The sequence below is a fragment of the Cimex lectularius genome, unplaced genomic scaffold, assembly GCF_000648675.2.
Source record: "Cimex lectularius strain Harlan isolate CLEC.00 unplaced genomic scaffold, Clec_2.1 scaffold118, whole genome shotgun sequence".
NCBI classification, from domain to species: Eukaryota; Metazoa; Arthropoda; class Insecta; order Hemiptera; family Cimicidae; genus Cimex; species Cimex lectularius.
Window position 1 is genome coordinate 237,304 of NW_019392720.1, and position 19,954 is coordinate 257,257.

Sequence of the window (19,954 nt, forward strand, 5' to 3'; positions counted from 1 at the left end):
AACTCCTCCGGCAGTATATCGATCCACTGTCTTGACCTTGTTTTTTTTTGTTTTTTTTTTAAATTGCAAAAAAATAAATTTCTTTATATTTGTTTAGTAAAATAGCCGAAAACCTCTCGTGAGAAATTGAGATATTTTGTAACGAGGCTTCGAATTTGTTTAGTTAATACCAATCAATCCGATGAATATATTTCTTAATTTAAAAGTCACCGACTCATTAATTAGAAAATTAAAATTTTAGGTTAAATTCTTAAGTGCTGATATATTTAGCATAGATTGGCTCCTTTGTTTACGACACTGGAAGTTGAAAAACCAAAAATCTATTGTTTCTTCTATTTTCAAAACAAAGAAAAATTTTCCAAATACGAAGAAAATTTTATTTTTAAATAATTAAACGGATAGTTCAATTCTTTATGTCAGAGAGGGTTGTTATGAGCTTCTTAGTACAGAAGGGCGTAACGGTCTACGAAACATTCCGTTACGGAATGTAGCCCACTGTTTAAGAGAAATGTTATTTGTAAAAAAGTGATATAAAATATTTTCTTGAAATTTATACTTTTTTTAAAATCAGTTAACTGCTATTAAACGAAAAGATAAAAGACAACACGTCTAAAGATTATACAATACTGATATAACATTAATCTTGGTACAGTGATATTTTAAAAGGCCCATCCCGAATCTGCTCGTCATCAATATTGCGCTAAACAGTAAACAGTCGGTTTGATCGAGTCCTGTCGTTATTATTTACATGGATCTCCGCTCGATATTACTGCTTGCAACAGGTGGTGCTTTCTAAATTCATATCACTGTATAAACGCCTGTTAAAACGTAATCGATGTTGTTCAGCCCCTAGTGAGAGGGATTATAAAATGCCACGTATGAATAATAAGATGTTTTCAGTTGTGGCGAGAGAGGGTAGTTTGGCATCTGAAGCCTGTACACGAAGCCACCGATCTCGGTCAGTTCGTATTCTTTCCTGTTCTTCTGGCGACCGAAAAAAAAATCAGAGATAAAAGATTTTAGAAATTGTAGTTTGTTTGTTTCTGATAGTTTTAGTATGTCTATCTTCGCTGTTTTGGTCTGTCAGTCGCGTTTGTCAAACGGGAATGCTGAATTTTTATTTATTCAAATCGCTTTCCTGTCTGTAAAATATTTTCACGTTTTTTTTAAACCTAGAAGCGGCCAAGTTCTCAATTTTAACTTTTAGTAGAACCCTTAGTTTCATTCTTTGTGGGGTATTTATTAACTTTCTGTTTGTACTGACTTTGTTAAATTTAGCGACGTTTTCATTTTTTACAATAAAAACTGTTGACGAATAAGAATTTCTGAAACCGGAAAATGAAGAATGTTTGTCTTTTCATTTTTGAATAAACTATTTCAATTTTTCCCGTATTTATTTACTGCTTGGCTCAAGATAGCCTTGCTGAAAAACAAAATAATTTTTAGGAGAGTTGGTCGACTGACAAAATTTGCCAATTCCTTAAAACAGCTAAGGATTAATTTGAAAATAGAAAAAGTCCATTTTAATAATAAAAAAACGCAGTGTTTTAATACTTTTTATTACATAATTTTTAATTTCAATTGTAATTAATTTTCACATGGTCTTTTAAATAAAAACACAATTTTATTATTTTACCCTGAGAGGCAAAAGATTTGGCCACCTTTAATATATTTAATTATCTCTTAGACGATCCTCCATTGATTATGTTACAATAATATTTGGTCCGTTTTAAAGGATTAGAGCTAAATGAAACACAGATAAAATCTCGCACTTGTGTTTACAATTGAATTTTGTAACTACTCTTTGAATAGTTGATCTCCTCTTTGTTGATTTTTCTGTTAAGCTTCTTTCTAAAGTTCCGGTGGTTTGATTTTTTTTTAAGTTGCACCATTTTTGAATCCCAAATTTGTTTGAGTGTTGGTCTTCCATCAATACCAAGATACTGGAGGTTACTCAAGAAGGCATGGATCAGGTCGCTATCGTGTCACGTGATCGTTTATTGTTTCGAGTGTACTCCCTAATCGACATTCTACCTCTGTTGAGATCAAGCAAAGACATCAACAACTTACAAATGTTAATGTCGGTTTACGCACTGTAATTCGAAGACTTTCAGAAGCTGGATTATGTGCGAGAAGGCCTGTCACAACTTGAACTTCCATTAAGATTGGAGTAAAACCTTGTTTTCGGATGAGTCAAGGTTTTGGTTGTGATCTTCTGACGGCCGAGAGAGACTTTGGAGAAGAACAGGATATATAAAAATATATTCCCGCAACATTTTCACTCGGCAGAAGCTATGGGGAGGTTGTGGTGTTATGGTTTGGGCACGCACTTCTACGGAAGGTCGCACAAACTTGATCTTCATCGAGGGTTCCCTGACAGCTGCGCGATACATTGAAGATGTGTTATCAGTAGAAATATTTCCTTATGCCACTAATTGGCGACGATTTTCTTTTTATACATGACAAAGCAATGCCCCACACAGCTAGGATCGTTGGTGCAACGACTTAAATTCAGTGTTTGGAGTGGCCACCATGTGTCCTGACTTAAACCCTATCGAACACCTTATCAAAAAGGGTACACAGTCGCCAAATAAGAGTGGCCCTGTTGGAGGAGTATGAAAATATTCCACAGCTCTACATTCAAAACCTCATAAAATCGATGTTACGACGAATGCAAGCGGTCATCATCGCAAGAGGAGGGAATACGCCATACTGAATTCAATTTAATCTCTTCATTGTTTCCATAGGAACATTTTTGATAATTTTGTTTTACTCAGTTTAATTACATTTTTCTTTAAAAATAGTAAAAAACAAAAAATAAAAATTATAACGATTACAATTAATTAAGGTTTTTAGTTGATATAAAAAAGTAAATGGCGCGAGCGGGATTCGAACCCACGATCTTCGGCTATATACGCCACTGCTCTACCACGTGAGCTGTCGTGACCTCGATCCACTCGGACACTAACTTCCCATCTCAACCTCACCTTTTGTATTTTCCCTCCTTTTTTGCCATTGAAATGTCGTGTAATCGGATTGGATTCTAGACGACAATTCGACAGTTCGAATCCCGCTCGTGCCATTGACTTTTTTATATCAACTAAAAACCTTAATTAATTGTAATATATTAATTGGTCAAGCGGACCACGAAATTATTGAATTATAACGATTGTAAATATTTACTTAAAAAATTAGGGTGGCCTTTTTTTGCCTCTCAGTGTAAAAACAAATTCTCGCGTTTTTTTAATGCTTTAATGAAAGGGTTAATTTAAAATTAAAAAGGGTTCATTTTGAGTTAAAAAAGGTTAATTTGGAATTTAAAAAAGATTAATCTAAGAAAGAAAGCTATAACAAATCAATCTTATACAGCATAGATTTCTAAACAGTCTGCTGACAGTGGTAGCGGGCTGAAAAATTAAGTAAATTAAAAATGATAAGATTTTCTTAGTATAAAATAAAAATTAAACTACTTCAAGTCTAAACAATCATAGGAATCAAGTTTTGTGATCAAGCTCTAATAGTACCCAAAAAGTAAACCCGAAACCCTGAAAGAACGGGACACTCGGCCAAAAAAATTGAATAGGCTCTCCCCCAAGGAGAATCATCAGGCAGCGCTCAATAGAATCATCTGATAAGTTCGCAATTTTGGTTGAAGAGCCAACATAAATTATTAGGGGACAAATTTAGATTATGTGTTAGTTGTTAGAGTAGTAGATTGTGTGTTGTTAGTCGAAAAACGTCTTTGAATGATCAAGGTCTTTGTAGAAGGGAAATTTATTGGATCTAAGGGCCAATTCGGTACAAGTTTCAAAATACCTGGTACAATGGATGATCCAAAAGCCGAGAATTTAAAGAACACAAAGTCAATATTAAAATCACGGCCTTGTGAGAACATTGAACCAGGACAAATTAGCTTTAATTTTTAATTTATTATTACAACCGCTGAAATTTTGGGAAGTCTGTAGTTCAAGCACGAGTCCTTAAATATGAAAGATGGAGCTTTTAAGGTGTATACGAATAAAAGGTCAGTTGATGTGTCTAAGTAGAGCATACGCGTAAAATTCTGTAGTTGAAATCGTTTTCGAAAAGAAACACCCTGATTCGACTAGATCGAAACTCTGGCACCCCCAAACCTGAGAAGCATAGCATACCATCGAACGACACCCTGCTTTAAAAACCTTGAACTTCATCTTAGGCTAAATAGAAGAGTTTTAGAGAATTCCAGACCGAATTAATTACGAATTTTGCCGTTAATTACGAAGATGTCAGAGGTTGAAGAGCACCCCCCCCCCCCGAATACTTATTATACTTATGTCGATCCGTCTGAGAACCAGCACTCCCTACTCGCCACCCTGGCCCGGGAGTTAATATTTGTATCATTTATAAATATTTGGAATATGTATGGAAAGTTAATTAAATAATAAAAGAAAATGTCGACCAAGTGGTAAATTCGAAAGTTGCTTCCGAAACAGTAGGATGGACGGCCCCTTTTAAAAATTTTGTCTTCCGTGAGTCAAACTCGACCGTGGGCGACGTTCTGCATCGGTTTCTCCCGGCTATCCGTCTTTTTATGAATATGCTGAGATCTGCGATTCGCGTACCCCTCATCGTGGAAAAAAGAGGCGTGTATCTTTCGCCTGGTGGGGTCTCCGAAGGCGGAGAGACTCGGATCGGCGGCTCTCTCCCACCTTAAGAGGCGGAAAGAGGAACGCGTTGCATAATCCCGTGAATAAACGAAGGGAGTGACGTTGTTAAGCCTTAATGAATCGACTTGGTGGGAAATAATTGATACGTCCTTGTATAGGGGACGAGGTGTTGTCCATTCATAATATGGGATAGAGAAAGGAAGTGAGCCCTCTGGCATTGTCCACTTGATGATAGCACAATGTACCAACTATGGAGACAATCAGATGACGCAAAAACAACTTCCGAGATAGTCTCGGGCTAAGGACATCCGGTGTTCATAACAGGCCGGATCTGTGTCCCTAGAGACGGATTCAAGGCCCAATGGTCCTCACACAATAGCTCACCTGCTCCCGCGCAAATCTCACACAATATCAGTTCCGGCCAAATACTTCCATTAAATGACACAGGAAATATCTTTTTTTTCCGTCCAAGCCGGGGTCAGATTCTTGTCTGGAATGCCCATCAGAAAGTATCGGGTCTGATTCTTATTCATAGCTTTTCATTACTAATTGAAGCGCTGAAAACGTTCAGCTTCGTACAGAACGGAAGCATAACTATCAGCTGGCGTCAGCTAATAACTGTAATTAGGTTCCAGCGATCCGAAGTTGGAATCGAGAAAGTTTACAAGAGAATGACAACGGTAACTTAGATTTCGTGATTATTATTACAGGAACTTGAACTTTTCCTTCAAAACTACGTTAAAACTGCTCTAGCTTATCGATAATCCTTCCGATACAGGGTTATTTCCTTATAAATATTTAGACTTTCCTGGCCCCTGGGTAGGGAAGTGTTACGTGTACACTTTTCAATAACGGCACAAGTCGCTTTGAATATACTTATAAAAAAAAGTCCAAATATGCTTTTATTCGGAGGCGGAGCTTTCTTCTCAATTCAAAATCTGTTTAACCATGCATTTTGATACGAAGAATTCAAGAAAAGAACGATTTTCAGTTTTCAGTTCGCCTAAAATAAAAGCCTGATAGTTTTCCAGATTAAAGAAAGTCATAAAGAATTTTTCAAAATTTTAACTGTCTCTCCCTCAGANTCTTGTGGTACTTGTTTTATAACAATTCATTTTATATTTTAAAAATATTCTCAAATTAAAAGAAGTATTTTTTGTTTTTATTTTATATCTATTTTAATTGTAATTAATGGTCTTCTAAGGGCCCAATTATTTTAAATATAGTATAATCAAAAAGGTACAGTAATTTTTTTTAGTATGCTTACACTCCAAACGTCTTCTAAGTTTTTGTAATACTTAAAAGAAAAGTTTAATTACAAATTAAAAAGGTTAATTTGAAGTTAAAATACCTAATTTGAAGTTAAAATAGGTTAATTTGAAGCCACAAAAGTTAATTTGAAATTAAAATATGTTAATTTGAAGCCAAAAAGGTTAATTCAAAGTGAAAATAGGTTAATTTGAAGTTAAAATAGGTTAATTTGAAGCCAAAAAGGTTAATTTGAAATTAAAATAAATTCATTTGAAGCCAAAAAGGTTTAATTTGACGGAAAAAATCTATAATTGACATAAGAAAATATATCAATATTTGATAATTCGGGCATGAAATAGTTAAAATGTTTAAAGGGAAACAAGCAGGTAGATAATAATAGTGGCTATAGTAGGGATTGTGAGATTTAATCATTAGTTCTGCTGGTAGTTTGGTCGTTTCCGATCATTTTGATTTGCTGTTTTGTTCCTTAGTTGTTTCCCCGTACATTTTCAAAACCACAGTTGAATATGGCGAGAAAAGGACACTCATCCGACAGGAAAAAACAGAGAGTATACAAAGACAAAAATGAGTTTTATCACGAAAGTTCGAATCGTAGAGGTTAACTGAAATGTTCAGGTGGATTCGTTACTGAGGTGAGAAAGTTTCAAAACGAAGTTCAAGGCCAGATTGCAGATCGGGCTTCAAGAGTGCAGGCAGGTAAGGGTGTGTTTTTAAAGAAGGGGAGCTGAGCAGTTAAAAGGCAAAGTTTCCCATGGGGTGAGGAGAGAGTCAGCCAGCGTCTTAAGGGGTGCGAGAAGAATAGCGAGGGGTGGATGAAACCGGAAAGAAAAGGGCCCGCATTGCAAGACGAGCAACTCGTAACGGTCACTTCGAATCGGGGAACAATGGTACAGGCTAAGAAGCCGTTTACCGTCTTAAACGAGAGGCCGCCACCCTTAGCATGTTCAACTTCCTTACAATCACGCCAACCGCAACGGCGACCCGCCGATAAGCATCCTACCGTACCCTTCTAATTACTAAGTCCAAACATTTCCATTGAATATTGTAGGGTTTATAATTTTTAGGTTTTAACGTACACAGAGTGGTTCACCTGAACGCGGTCCCAGTTCATTTTTTTTCTACTATGAAATTGGTCATCTAGATAACATGTCCTTAGTTATAGTGCCCAAGATTCAATTACAAAACGATACAAAACTTGATACTGTTATAAGTAATAATCTCTTTTATCTCAACCAATACCTTACATAAAGTTTTATTATTTAAAATTTAGTTTAGTTTTATTATTTGGTCAATCGGACCACGATGTCTAATGGATTTAATAATGAAGTACATCTTCACTAAAGCTCTCCGTGGTCATTTCATTTGTCGACGAAAATCGAATCCTGATTACACGACATTTGAAAAATGGCAAAAAGGAGGGAAACTTCGAAAGGTGGGTTGAGATGGGAAGTTGGTGTCCGAGTGGATAAAAGTCACGATAGCTCAAGTGGTAGAGCAGCGGCGTTTTTAGCCGAAGGTCATGGGTTCGAATCCCGCTCGTAACACTGGCTTTTTTATCTCAACCAATACCTTACATAAAATTTAATTAATTGAAAGAAGTTATTTGGTCAATCGGACCATGAACTCTAATGGATTTAATAAGTGATAATGTTTATTTACAATTTCATTGACAAGCCACATTCTTCAACGTGTGAGGGTAGGCATCATACAACTTTTAAATTTCTTTAAAGAAAATTGCTTTTTTAAAATCTTGATACAACAGTTGTCAAACTAAAGTGGATTATTAAAATTCCAAAATTTGTAAATAATAATAATTTACTTTTAGTATGAAAGCCCCTTTCCAATAGTGTAACATTCGTAGAGTGTATGTACATTTAAATTTACAGTTCCTGAACTCCAATATCCAGAAATTTTTGACATACTTTCATGTTTTTTTATTTGTATCGTATCATAAAAATTTTAAAAAATCATATTTTGGAATGTCAAAGTTCCTTTTAGTTACCATGAAAATATCCTACGGCGTTCATGTTAACAGCCTACAAAATACATTTCTATTTATTATACTCATTAAAATACGGTAATGGGTTATAGAAGTCTCAATTAAAACAACTAAATATAACGTTTAAACTATGTGTACGGCATGCAGAGAAAGGTTGCTAATATGTCCCACATAATTGAAGGGTGTCATTGCTTGGCACCATATAGGGAGCAAGTAGGAATGCCGCTCAATATAGGAATTGTGCTCGAGCATAGCAGCGAATCTTTGTGTCCCCTGCTGCGATTTTTGGAGGAAACTGGGTTGCTTTATTATATATAGTACTGATAGTTTTGTGTACTTAACGTAATGTATTTATTTGCGTGAATGTTTCCTGTAAGAGAGCTGACGGCGGAATATTGAGTACCCATAGACTTTCAATTAGGTTAGTTAAATAATAGGCATAAATGGTGAGGGACGAATATCGAGTATTCTACCAAAAATTGAGTGAAAAGTATGTAAATAGGAAAGAATGTACTTAAGAATGAGCGAGAGTGTGAATGGGTTTGGATCTAGGAACTGCATTCGTCGGGTGCTGAAATTAATTACCACCCGGAACCAACCTCGGTGGCTGAACTGGCTGGACGGACCAGACCGAGGTCTGACCTCGGACTGCCTACACCCGAGGTGGGTGATTCTCGAGGCCTGTCGGTGATGGATTGTAAATTAAAAAAGATGGACTTGCCGGTGGACTGCAAGAATGATAGGTTCAACTATGCACATGTTTATATGCGAATTGGGGCTTATAAAAGTGTTTAAAAACAAACATTCTTTACAAAAACTCTCCATCATTGAGTGGGATTTCATTTAAATGGGAGAGGCGTGTTTCTGGAAGTAAGGAACACATAGACAGTGTGCATAATAATACGATGAACGGAAGAAAGTTATGTAGCCCATGAAAGGGTTAACGGCATAACTCGATTTATTATTAAATATTTATATCATTACAGTCAAACTTCAGATTGATTCGAATCTAAATAAAAATTCTTTTGATTGGTACATTTTGTTCTTATGCTTCAATGTTTCTATAAAACATCATTAGGTGTTCGTGGTAATAATTGTTTAATAATTTGTAGTGAAGATTAATTTAAGCTTGGGAGACATTTGATCAGTTGACATTGCCGGCGGTTTGTTGTCCTGTTTTGACAGGTGTGAGGCGGCGTCTTAGACAATGAAGTCTAATCAACATCCGAAAAGAAAATCAAATATGCATTTCAGTTGATGATGACTCAAGAACACTAAAAAAACACAAGTGTCGTGAACCGTCGTCTTTCATAGTCATAAGGTATCCCGAACGAATTGAACGAACAGGCACTTCGAAATTAACCCAAGTCATTTAAATAAAAGAACAACGCCGAAATACGATATCCGGTGGATAGAAGTCGAAATCGGCCGTTATCGAACGTCAGAATGAAACTGAGTTGCATCAGCTTTACGGTTTGAATAACAAGTCCCGTTCCGTCGAATTATCTCCTCTGTACCTCCCAGAATCGAAAATTGCATTAATCATTCCGCGGTGCGGGTGCATATTTGACGAGGACGGGCATTGCGTCCTTACACGCCGAAATAAAAGTGAACGGAATAATTGCAACCATTACGGAGTGCAGTGCGCATAGCAGGCTATTAAAAATTAAAATGACATTTTTGGTGGACCCTTCAGCCCGGTGTAGGCCCCGTGCCAATCCGTTTGCCCATTACCTGTTCACTTTACTAATTTCATTAGCCATTCTACCGGCCCCAACCTAATGTATATTTTAATTTCCCTGCCCCTCTCTACGTTTTGGACACTTTTCCGACCAACAGGGTTTATATGAAAACGGCGCATCACCCCTCTAACAAAACGTCAAGTTTTCATTTCTACCCTTTCTACCTGGATGTAACCAAGTCGCAGCCACGTATGTTATGCACTATTTTTTTCTTGTGGTTTTTTTTAATACAATTTGTGAATTATTTACCGTGAGCCAATTATTAATTAATGGTTAAAATCACTATCATTAATGTAAACATCGACAGTAAATTAATGTAAATTTACCCTAATCAGAATTTTAACATATGCTTTTAACAACTAAAAGCGAATACACTTAAAATACATTGGAATAATTCATGTAGTTGAAAAAATTCTTTATATGTTATTATCTTTTTTTCAGTTGTCTTGTTGGGAGTGGGCAAGTTCAAGACAAAACCAAGATCTATTCCAATAAAAAAAAAGTTTAAAAATAAAAGATACTTTATTTATATTCCATTAATTTTTGCTCTTTGACAATGTAGAGCTTTTACATTAGATTTTCTTAACTCGGCTTTAACAATCGATCTCAAAACACTCTACCATGACCTAGTCAATGGAAAAATTACGTCTCAACAAGAAAAGAGAACTTCAATTATATGGCAAGAAGAAAAATATGTCAAAATTTTCTAAATTATTGAGTGTTTAATTATCGAAGAAAAAAATTGAGACAATAAAATTTGGGGTTGCATCAACTTTTTCAAGGTTGAAGGGCGGTTTTGTATACAATTAATTTTTGTACTTTAAGAATGAAGGGATTTTACATTTGATTTGATTTTAAAATGAAACATTCACCAGCATTTACATCTACAATAAAAGTGTGTGGTGTTTAGTGACCGTTAGTTAACGATTATTTGGAAATCGTGAGATGCGTCTGGAGTGATGTAAGTTTTAGAAAAACATTTTCTTTATCGTGCCAACGTTTTGATCTTTATTGAGATCTTCAAGGTCTAGGATTGAAAATGATTTATACGATAGAAATTTTAGATTCAATCAAAATATTCCTCTACACAGAAAACAAAGGTTTTGGGTGAGTACAAATTCTTTGATTGAATCCAAAATTTCTAGCATTGTATAAATTCATTTTTTTCACATCCTACATGTATTTGTAAAATTCAAACAATTTTTATAAATCCCAGGCCCTGAAGATGATCTCAATAAAGATCGAAACGTTGGCGCGATAAAGAAAATGGTTTTCTAAAACCTACGTCACATCAGACCGAATCTCACGATCTCCGAATAATTATGTAGACTAAGTTGATCTACCACAGGTTGGTTTGAATTTAATGCTAAACTTCTGAAATCGCACAGAATGTATCACACACTTTGGATATCCTTAATTTTTTTTAAAATACTATTTGGCATATAGGAAATATTCAATAAATAAAAATCCACCCAGGGAGCTTGATAAAACATACCCATTAATTGGACTACCGGAAACGAAAACACGGTACATTTCGAAGATTTTAAGATTAAATTTGCATCTTTCTTAAAAATTTGCACTTTGGTATTTGATTTTCTTTTAAATTGAAACACCCAGCAGTATTTACATCTACATTAAAAGGGTGATTGAAGCATTTTTACAATTGACCCAGTAGCTGGAATGTTACGTCTAAAAATAAAAATCAGAATATTACGCGATGTATAAAAAAACAAGTCAACCATTTTCAAAATTATTAAATTAATTTTCAATTATTACTTATAATTTGTTTAATTGTTCTAAAAATCTGGTGTCGTTTGTACGTAAACGTTTAGTAGAAATAGTTTTATCGTCTTTAATATTCGTTCCGAAACAACCATCAAAGGGAGAAAAGTTTGGGGTAATTTTAGGGGTTGACGGAGCTGTACCGAGACAGGACGAGGATGCTCGCGACGACTTCGTCAGGTTAGATTATCGAGTCCTCTTCCTTGGTCGACGATTAGACGGCGGGGTGCGGAGAATAAGCGTGAGATTTCATTAAATATCTTATCCTGTGACGAGGAAGAAACGGATGATTAGGAAGTCGCCCTCTCTCTCTCCCACGTGAACCAACTACAAGATAAGTAGCGAGAGGATGGGCTTAAACGGTCCAATCAACCTGTAGCCGGGCAGTTGAGCATCCTGCCTAGTAAGCTCTCTTCCTTTTCATCCGACTGTCGTACCTTCGATCATCTTAAGGTGTCAAATTACGTGAAATTAACAGAAAAATTAAAACGGTCTTGGTTTAATGTGGCGACTTCGAATTAATACGTATATAGTTTCTCCGTTCCAAGACGCTTTGATATGAGGTTCCGGTTGAAAATCGATTCAAATTTATTTATTTTTCTCCTCGGTAGCTTTTTAGCTGTCCCCTTTAACAGAAGGGGTGATAAAGAAAGGCATGAGGCGAGTTGTGTTTACCGGTCACCTGGCTGTTCCGCAAACGGCTCGACCGTGACTCCCGACGGGAAATATCGCAGGAAGTAAACCACCCTCCCTCCGTCCCGAGTACTGAACCAGTTGCTGTGCCTTGAAATAAATCGAATTGATTGTTTATCGAGAATAATTATTACGGTAAAGCGAGACCGGGGGAAAATCAATTTAAATTATTCCTGAGATATTCTTCGGGGGGGGGGGTTTATAAAGTTTTCTTTGCCGCCGTACGTGCAGCGATAGTAAAAAAAAAGTAATATTAGTGTTAATATTATAATTATTGATAATGTTAGTAATAAGAATGTGTGCAATATGCCTCGGGGAATAGTAGGACCCGAGGTGGGATATGTGAAGTGAGTAAAAGAGAGGAGCAGATGTAAGAAAGGAGGGGGCTTTGGGCTTGGCCGGGGCCGAGGGCAGGTGTGGCCCCCCTCGCACGAGCCTACTCGGAGGCATATTGCACACAGAGAGGAGCGGAGCCGGGAAACACAATAGCTGACAGTTGGCGTTGTTTTGCACCTTGCAGGAGTGAGCATGGGAGAATAGAGGGGGAGCGAGGCTACTTGACTCCCACCCTGCCGGAGGCCGACCGAAGGGACGGCCAATCACAGGGCGTTTTTCTTATGATGTCATCAGAGGAGGAACCCGACTGTTTCGGTTTGTACGGAGACAAACTTTTGAAGAAGACCAAACGTTCCAGACAGCGTGTGGACGCCGGAGAGCCGCGTAACAGCTATTCATCTATCCCGAATTTCAGTTCGCGTCCTAGTTTCTTGAACAGCGGGTTGTACGGTGCGTTCCTTTCTCAAAATCAACACTTGGGACTTCTCGGGCAGGGCTTCGCGCCCGCCAAAATGCTGAATGAGCTTCTAGGGAGACAAGTAAAACAGGGAAGTGAAGGTGCGAATCCGGCTGACGGTATGATGACTCTAGACCCGGCCGGCTCGGAGGGAGCCGTGAATTTCGAGTGCCTCGGCTCTGGGGCCGTGATCAGGAGAGGGTTGGACGAAGACGGCAGCCCCCCGCCGAACGAGATGGCCCATCACATGTTGAGGGACATCCTACAAGGGAGGAAGAAGGATTTTCTCGCTTTGGAGCAGGAGCTGAGAGGCGTCAACGCCGGCGGGAACAACGATCCTCACAGTCCCGACAACAACAACAGTATCAACAATAACAACAACAACGAGGTAAAGTCGAACGCTTTGTTAAACGGCGGTGATGTGAATCATTCCGAGTCGAACTGTGCCGATATAAAGCCGGTGATGAACGGTGTCCTGGACCTAGACAACAACAGCGGAGGTGAAGAGGGAAATCAGGGCGAAGAAGTGTTGAGCGACGACGGAGGGAAGCAAAACCGCGGGGGCGCGGACACTGACGACGGCAATCTCAACACCGGCAATGTGAGTGATTCCGAGCAATCCGTCGTCTCGCCGTTGTCAGATCACGACATGAAAATGATCAAACAGGAGCCTGAAGACGGGTCGAAAGAAGCCGGCGGTCACAAGACGGAACAGCTGGAGCTGAAGAGAGCCAGAGTCGAAAATATCGTTTCTTCCATGAGATCGAGCCCGTCGTTGCCCACACAGGTGAACGGTTGCAAGAAGAGGAAATTGTACCACCCCCAACAGCACGACAGTGCCGCCGAGCGTTATTCAAGTATAGGGATTAATATGAATATGGGTATGTTTATAGACGATGATACTGTAGATAATAACTCTTTAGATAATAGTGAAATAAGGCAAAAGAAAGTAGAAAAAGACGCGTTAAAGACTCAATTAAGGACTATGCAGGAACAGTTAGCGGAAATGCAACAGAAATACGTTCAGCTGTGTACGCGTATGGATCAAGATTCAGAATGTCAAAACGAAGAAGAAGGGAGTGATATCGATCAGGACAATAATAGCTTATCGCTACCGGAAAAACCTATCAAATCTTCTCCTACGACCACGCCGGTAAAAGAGGTTCCGTCTTCGACGACGACCCAGCCGACCACGCCTACTCAGTCTACGATAACGCCTTCGATATCGAAAATCATTTCAAATAAATTACAGCCACCGCACCTGAACGCGCATCAGATGCAAATGCCGCCCAATTTCAACGGGGCTTTGTCTTTGTTGCAGCAACAAGTTTTACAGGACCAACACCCTATCAGTCATCATCATTCACATCATCATCATCACCATCCTCAGATTCCGCACCCGGCGTTGAGCAACGCCGCGGCGATGTATTTAGGCGTCAGCCATAAATTCTTTATGGAACAAGAGGCTAGGCTAAACAAAGAAGCGGCGATTGCGGCCGAGCAGCAGCAGCAACAACAACAGCAGCAGCAACAACAGCAACAACAACAGCAACATCAACAACAACAACATTTAACTCAACAAGCTCAACACCATCAACAACAACATCATTCTCAATCAGTACAGCCGAGTCAACCGTCCCAAAATCAGTCTCACGGGCCTCAAAATCCGCCGACGCCCACTCAACAAATTCCTACCAACACACAAACTGTGCAGACGAACCGTCAATCTCCAACGCAACAAGTGAAGAACGCAGAGTTTGCCGATAGGATTTCCCTGCTGAGAAGTAACCCCATGACCCAGATTCCAGGACCGGATTTAGAAGGTTTGGCGGACGCTCTAAAGGCGGAAATCACGTCTTCCCTGGGCACTCTGATCGATTCTATTATGGCCAGATTCGTTCAGCAAAAACGATACATGGGTAAACAATCCGAAGCTGCTGCCGAACAGCTGAATAAGGACCTGATGCTGGCGTCTCAGCTCTTGGACAGAAAATCTCCGAGGGCGAAAGTGATAGACCGAGGTAATCCGGGTCCGGAGAGGCCCAACGGACCCAACGGAATGAACGGCGTGTCAACACCCACAGCGCCGCCGAGAATCAACGGAACCGTTTTCCCTTCATTATCCGTGCCACACCATCAAAACAACAGCAGTAGCAATGGAAACGGGAATAATCCTGAAAACAACATCAACACGTTGAATCTGCCTCACATCAGGCCATCGCCGAACTCGTCCATTTTTCAGACGCCGAAACCGCCGACGAGTATGAGTTCCGCCACGGCCGCTCTTTATTCGTCGATGAGTGGAATCCCCGTACACGGAAATCCATTTTGTATGTCCGAGTCAAGGGAAGGAGCTCCTGAACAGAACGAAGCTCTCAGCTTAGTCGTACCTCAGAAAAAGAAGAGGCACAAAGTCACTGATACGAGGATTACACCGAGGACTGTGAGCAGGATTTTGGCCCAGGACGGTCTCGGCGGACCTCCTCCGACAAATATCGAGCAGAGTCCAAAGTTCAACAACGTCATCCCTTCGACAAGTGGTAACACGTCAGACTCGCCGCCCCCGAGACAATACCACGCGCCGCCTCCACCGATGCTGCCGGTATCCCTCCCGACGTCCGTCGCGATACCCAATCCGAGTCTCCACGAGTCTCAAGTATTTTCTCCTTATTCTCCTTTTTATCATCAAAGCCACCCTCACATACCTTCCGGAAGTCCTCCGGGGATGAACGAAATGAGGGATTCTCCGCCTTTGCCTCATCCGCCGAGTCTTCTTCACCCGGCTCTCCTGGCAGCCGCTCAGCACGGCGCGTCTCCCGACTACGCCAACATGAGGGTGAATTCGGCCCTAGGAACTGGAAACGACAACGTCGACAGGACTTCGGACTGTAATTCCGGAGACGGCCCCTACGACTCCATCACGCCGACAATATCCTTTTTATTGCAATTATTTTATTACGCCATAAATGTTTGTTTATCTTAATAATCAAATTATGTCTAATTTCTTTCAGGAAGTCTTTCTTGATCAAAGGTCTCTGGACGTTTAAATATTTTTGCTTTGACATTTATATTGCAGCGCGATGTTACATTATTAAAAGACAAAAAGAACCGAGTATCCCGTTAGAAAGGGAGGCTATCGTGAGAACTAACAAATGCACAAAAGGATATTTATAAAGACCCGCCTATAAAAGAAGCGGTCTCGGATCCTCTAATATTCAAAAGCCGTGTATTTATTTCTAGAGATCTTCCCGGCCTCCTTCACAAGGAATTCCCTTTGATTTGTAATAATCTCACGTTCTAATAGCAATTTATTTGTCACATGCACCAAATCAAATAGAAAACGTGATAAATGAGACCCAGTTTAGTTTTCCCCCTTCGAGCGTCGAACTTCGGTAATAAGAAGCAAATCTAAATAGTTTGATCGGTTTCTTTGAAAAACAAAAACAAAAATCGTGTACAATGTTTAATTCCATTTAAAACTTTGACGTGGCAGAAAATAAATCCAGATACGAAGCCCTACGAAAAGGGGAAGTCTCGTTTCTAATCTACTCGAGTAAATTCGAAAGGATTCCAAACAAACGAAGTCCTACAAATAGATTATACACCTATCGTCGATTATTAACCCTCCCCCTTCCACTGATCAAGAAAGATACAATTAATCATTTATTTGTATTTCACGCATTGCTATTTTTTATTGTTGAAATTTACTATATAAGCCTTGACTGACATTATGTTTACTCGTCGACCCTGACGCCGATGCATCTGCGGAAAGCCAAGCTGATGTTCTTCTGGGTGAGGTATCCCAGCAGTGCTGTCTTGAAGATGTATTTCCCTGACATCAAATTCAACAAGAACAACACTGCTCAACTTGTCAAATGGTTCTCCAATTTCAGGTAACTTTCATATATCAAATATTTCATTTACACGCAAGTTTCGAGTAAAATTCACGATTTTTAAAAAAAATCTAATAAAATCGGATCATTAAAACCGGTTTAGTCGACTTTTTTGTAATCAGTTATTGATTAATGAGCTTTTCAATCTCGAAATCAACTGTTTTGTAGTAGCGTCGTTAAAAAAATTTAATTAACGCTCTTGACACTAATTAGCGAGCAATTTTCAACCCTTACACCCGAACATATGAATTTTGCACGTTCAAATGTAAAAAAAAAAAGTGATTTTACTAATTTTACTAATCCGAGGATCGTATCTCAATTGTAACCGGTTTCCTTTCGAAAGTGATTTAAATGAAAACGGCGAGAGCGGCGGTCAGCGCAAAGATCTACCATTCAGCTCTAATTTCCATCTTCAATCCACTCTTTTCAAACCCATCCCCTTTTGATCTCTTCCATTTCCAACGTTGGCCCGTGTTATTTCCATCTCTTGTAGCAGTTACACAAACGTTCGGCGAATTATCATCAAAGCGCCTCTATTAGCACTCTATCAAAAAATGAAAATATCTTTTAGAAAAAAGTTCTGGCCGAAAGGGTTTGATGAAGGAAAAACTACTTACCCTTCAACTTTCACAGTAGGTGTATTATAAAAAAAATTCGAATTATAATGAGATTCGCAGTGTAAAACTGGAACCATCACATGTTAAAATCGCCTCCTTCGACTGCGAATCATCAATTAATTACTTGAAACTTGAGATCAGCTTTTCAGTCGAGTTTCGTTTTAAAAGTTCTGTTTACTTTTCATTTATTTTATTTTATTATTTTTTTAAGACGAAATAGTTCGATTACAAATGGGATCGTCTTAAATCTCGTCGGCAAAAATGAGGATATGACATATTATTTTCCCTCAGTTTTTTGTCGTAAAGTAGAAAATATTTTACAATTAAAACGCCTACTAAACGTTATTAAACTATTTTGTTTTATTGTTATTTTAATTTTACGTTTTAATAGACGCTGTAGTTTGTTAGAGATTTGTTTTAGAAGAATAGCTTTCAAAGATCAAATTGTAAACGGGAAAGATTCATTTATCCGTCTCTGAAACTTTAGTTTATGACCCGTTTGTTTTGAGGTGGCCAAACGTGAAGGGGTTGAGGGTGGGCTCGCCTCGTCCCGCTGGCACAACGACAGCTCGACAGTCAGGACTAATTGCCACGGCGTAATTCCTTACTTCATTCATTCCTTAACTTCCGTAATGAAGTACAACTACCCCTAAGAGAAAATAGAAGAAATAACTGCCTCTTGTCGCCCATAATTTGCTGAAGCTCGTCATCCCTTTTAATTTAACCCTTTTCCTACTTCCCTAATTAGAGAGAATCGATTCCGAGACTAGACACTTATTTTACGCGTTGACTTGCTAAATTTTTTTTAAAAATATTTATGAAATTTTATTAACGTCTGTATTAACAAACAAAAACTTTTCTGTTCCTAGGGAGTTCTACTATATCCAAATGGAGAAATACGCCAGACAAGCAGTCAGCGAAGGTGTCAAAGCATCCGATGACCTGCATGTCAGTGGCGATTGTGAGATTTACAGGGTTCTCAATCTCCACTACAATAGGAACAACCACATAGAGGTAATTTAAAAAAAATTACTTTTTAAATCGCAAAACGTTTCAATAAAAACAGTAAAATCAAGTCATGTTTAAATTTGTATAAAATAAATACCTATTTATTTAGAAATCGTAAGATGCGGTCTGGTGTGATGTAGGTTTTAGAAAAACATTTTCTTTATCGTGCCAACGTTTCGATCTTTATTGAGATCATCTTCAGGGCCTTGATTGAATATATAAAAAAAAATATATTTTACATTGTATAAATTCGCTTTTCCACACCCAAAATGTAATTGTAATATGTAAACAATGTTTGTAAATCCCAGGCCCTGAAGATGATCTCAATAAAGATCGAAACGTTGGCACGATAAAGAAAATGTTTTTTTGAAACCTACATCACACCAGACCGCATCTCACGATTTCTAAATAAATATCGATTAACGGTCACTAATCACCACACACAAAAATAAATACCGTTGATATCAATCACTTCTTACTCTTGTAGCAAGCTTGTATTTTGTCAGGCATGTGTAAGTACGTAACGACAACGCGTTATGCGGACAGTTACATATTTTAACAGGCGATTTCAAAATCCTTAATGAAAACTCTGACAATGTAAGGACTTTGAATTTAAAATAAAATTTTGTTTTAGGTGCCACCTAACTTCCGCTACGTTGTCGAGCAAACATTGAAAGAATTCTACAAAGCCATCCAGACCGGAAAAGATACCGAACAGTCTTGGAAAAAGAGTATCTACAAAATAATCTCACGGTTGGACGATCCTGTTCCTGAATATTTTAAGTCTCCAAATTTCCTTGAACAGTTGGAGTAAAGAAGAAATAGTGACTAAGACTATTTACATACATCTGTAAACTGTTTCCTGAGGGTTCCTTACAATGGACTTGCCTCCCTTGCCGTCTACGGTCCATTTAGTTTTTGAAGGTGGCCAGCCAGTGTATAAAGTGATGTGTATATTCCTAACACATTGAAAACCTGTTTGTACATATTGTTTCTTAGTTGAGTGGCGAGAGTTAATAACGTTGAGAAAGTAAATTTATATTTTAAAAAAATTTAAATTTTTAAAGAAGTCTATGAAATAGACTTAAAGTAGGGTTGTAACAAAATTGTTACCGTTAATAAATATCATATTCCATAGAGCATAGTCTGAATTGAAAGATTATATACGTAATAGTGTATGAAGAATATTTCCTATTGGATGTTCGTGTGATTCGGTTGGTAGCTCACGTTGTAGCTTTCCTCGCCACCACTTCCTCTTTATAAGTTTTGTAAAAATTATTTTTAATAAAAATTCATTATTATATTAATTTAATTAATAAATATAAATATAAATAAATAAAAAAGATATATATATATTATATAATTTCCAAAAAGAAATGTTTAGGATTATTGTATTTAATTTTACGTTATATCAAATCTTTATGGTAAAAATTTATGGTATATTAAACCAGATCAAAAGAATTTAAAAATAGAACATATAGTATAAGTTTACTTGTTATAAGCAGTGTT

At 38.1% G+C, this 19,954-nt stretch overlaps 1 protein-coding gene across 6 annotated transcripts in view; it reads left to right on the forward strand.

The window, feature by feature from the left end:
- The window catches only part of LOC106672766 (homeobox protein prospero), a 129,003-nt gene extending 109,268 nt beyond the window's left edge, over positions 1–19,735 (forward strand). For 4 of the 6 annotated variants that reach the window (XM_024226622.1, XM_024226623.1, XM_014404438.2 and 1 more), the window contains exons 3-6: positions 12,655–15,856; positions 16,660–16,820; positions 18,307–18,451; positions 19,080–19,734. In XM_024226622.1, coding sequence (XP_024082390.1) covers positions 12,752–15,856; positions 16,660–16,820; positions 18,307–18,451; positions 19,080–19,259 — 3,591 coding nt within the window. In that variant the 5' untranslated portion in view covers positions 12,655–12,751 and the 3' untranslated portion in view covers positions 19,260–19,734. Of the gene's footprint in view, positions 1–12,654; positions 15,857–16,659; positions 16,821–18,306; positions 18,452–19,079 lie in introns of all 6 variants that reach the window. The other 2 variants (XM_014404456.2, XM_024226621.1) reach the window with 2 other exon arrangements.
- Positions 19,736–19,954: the final 219 nt, after the last annotated feature.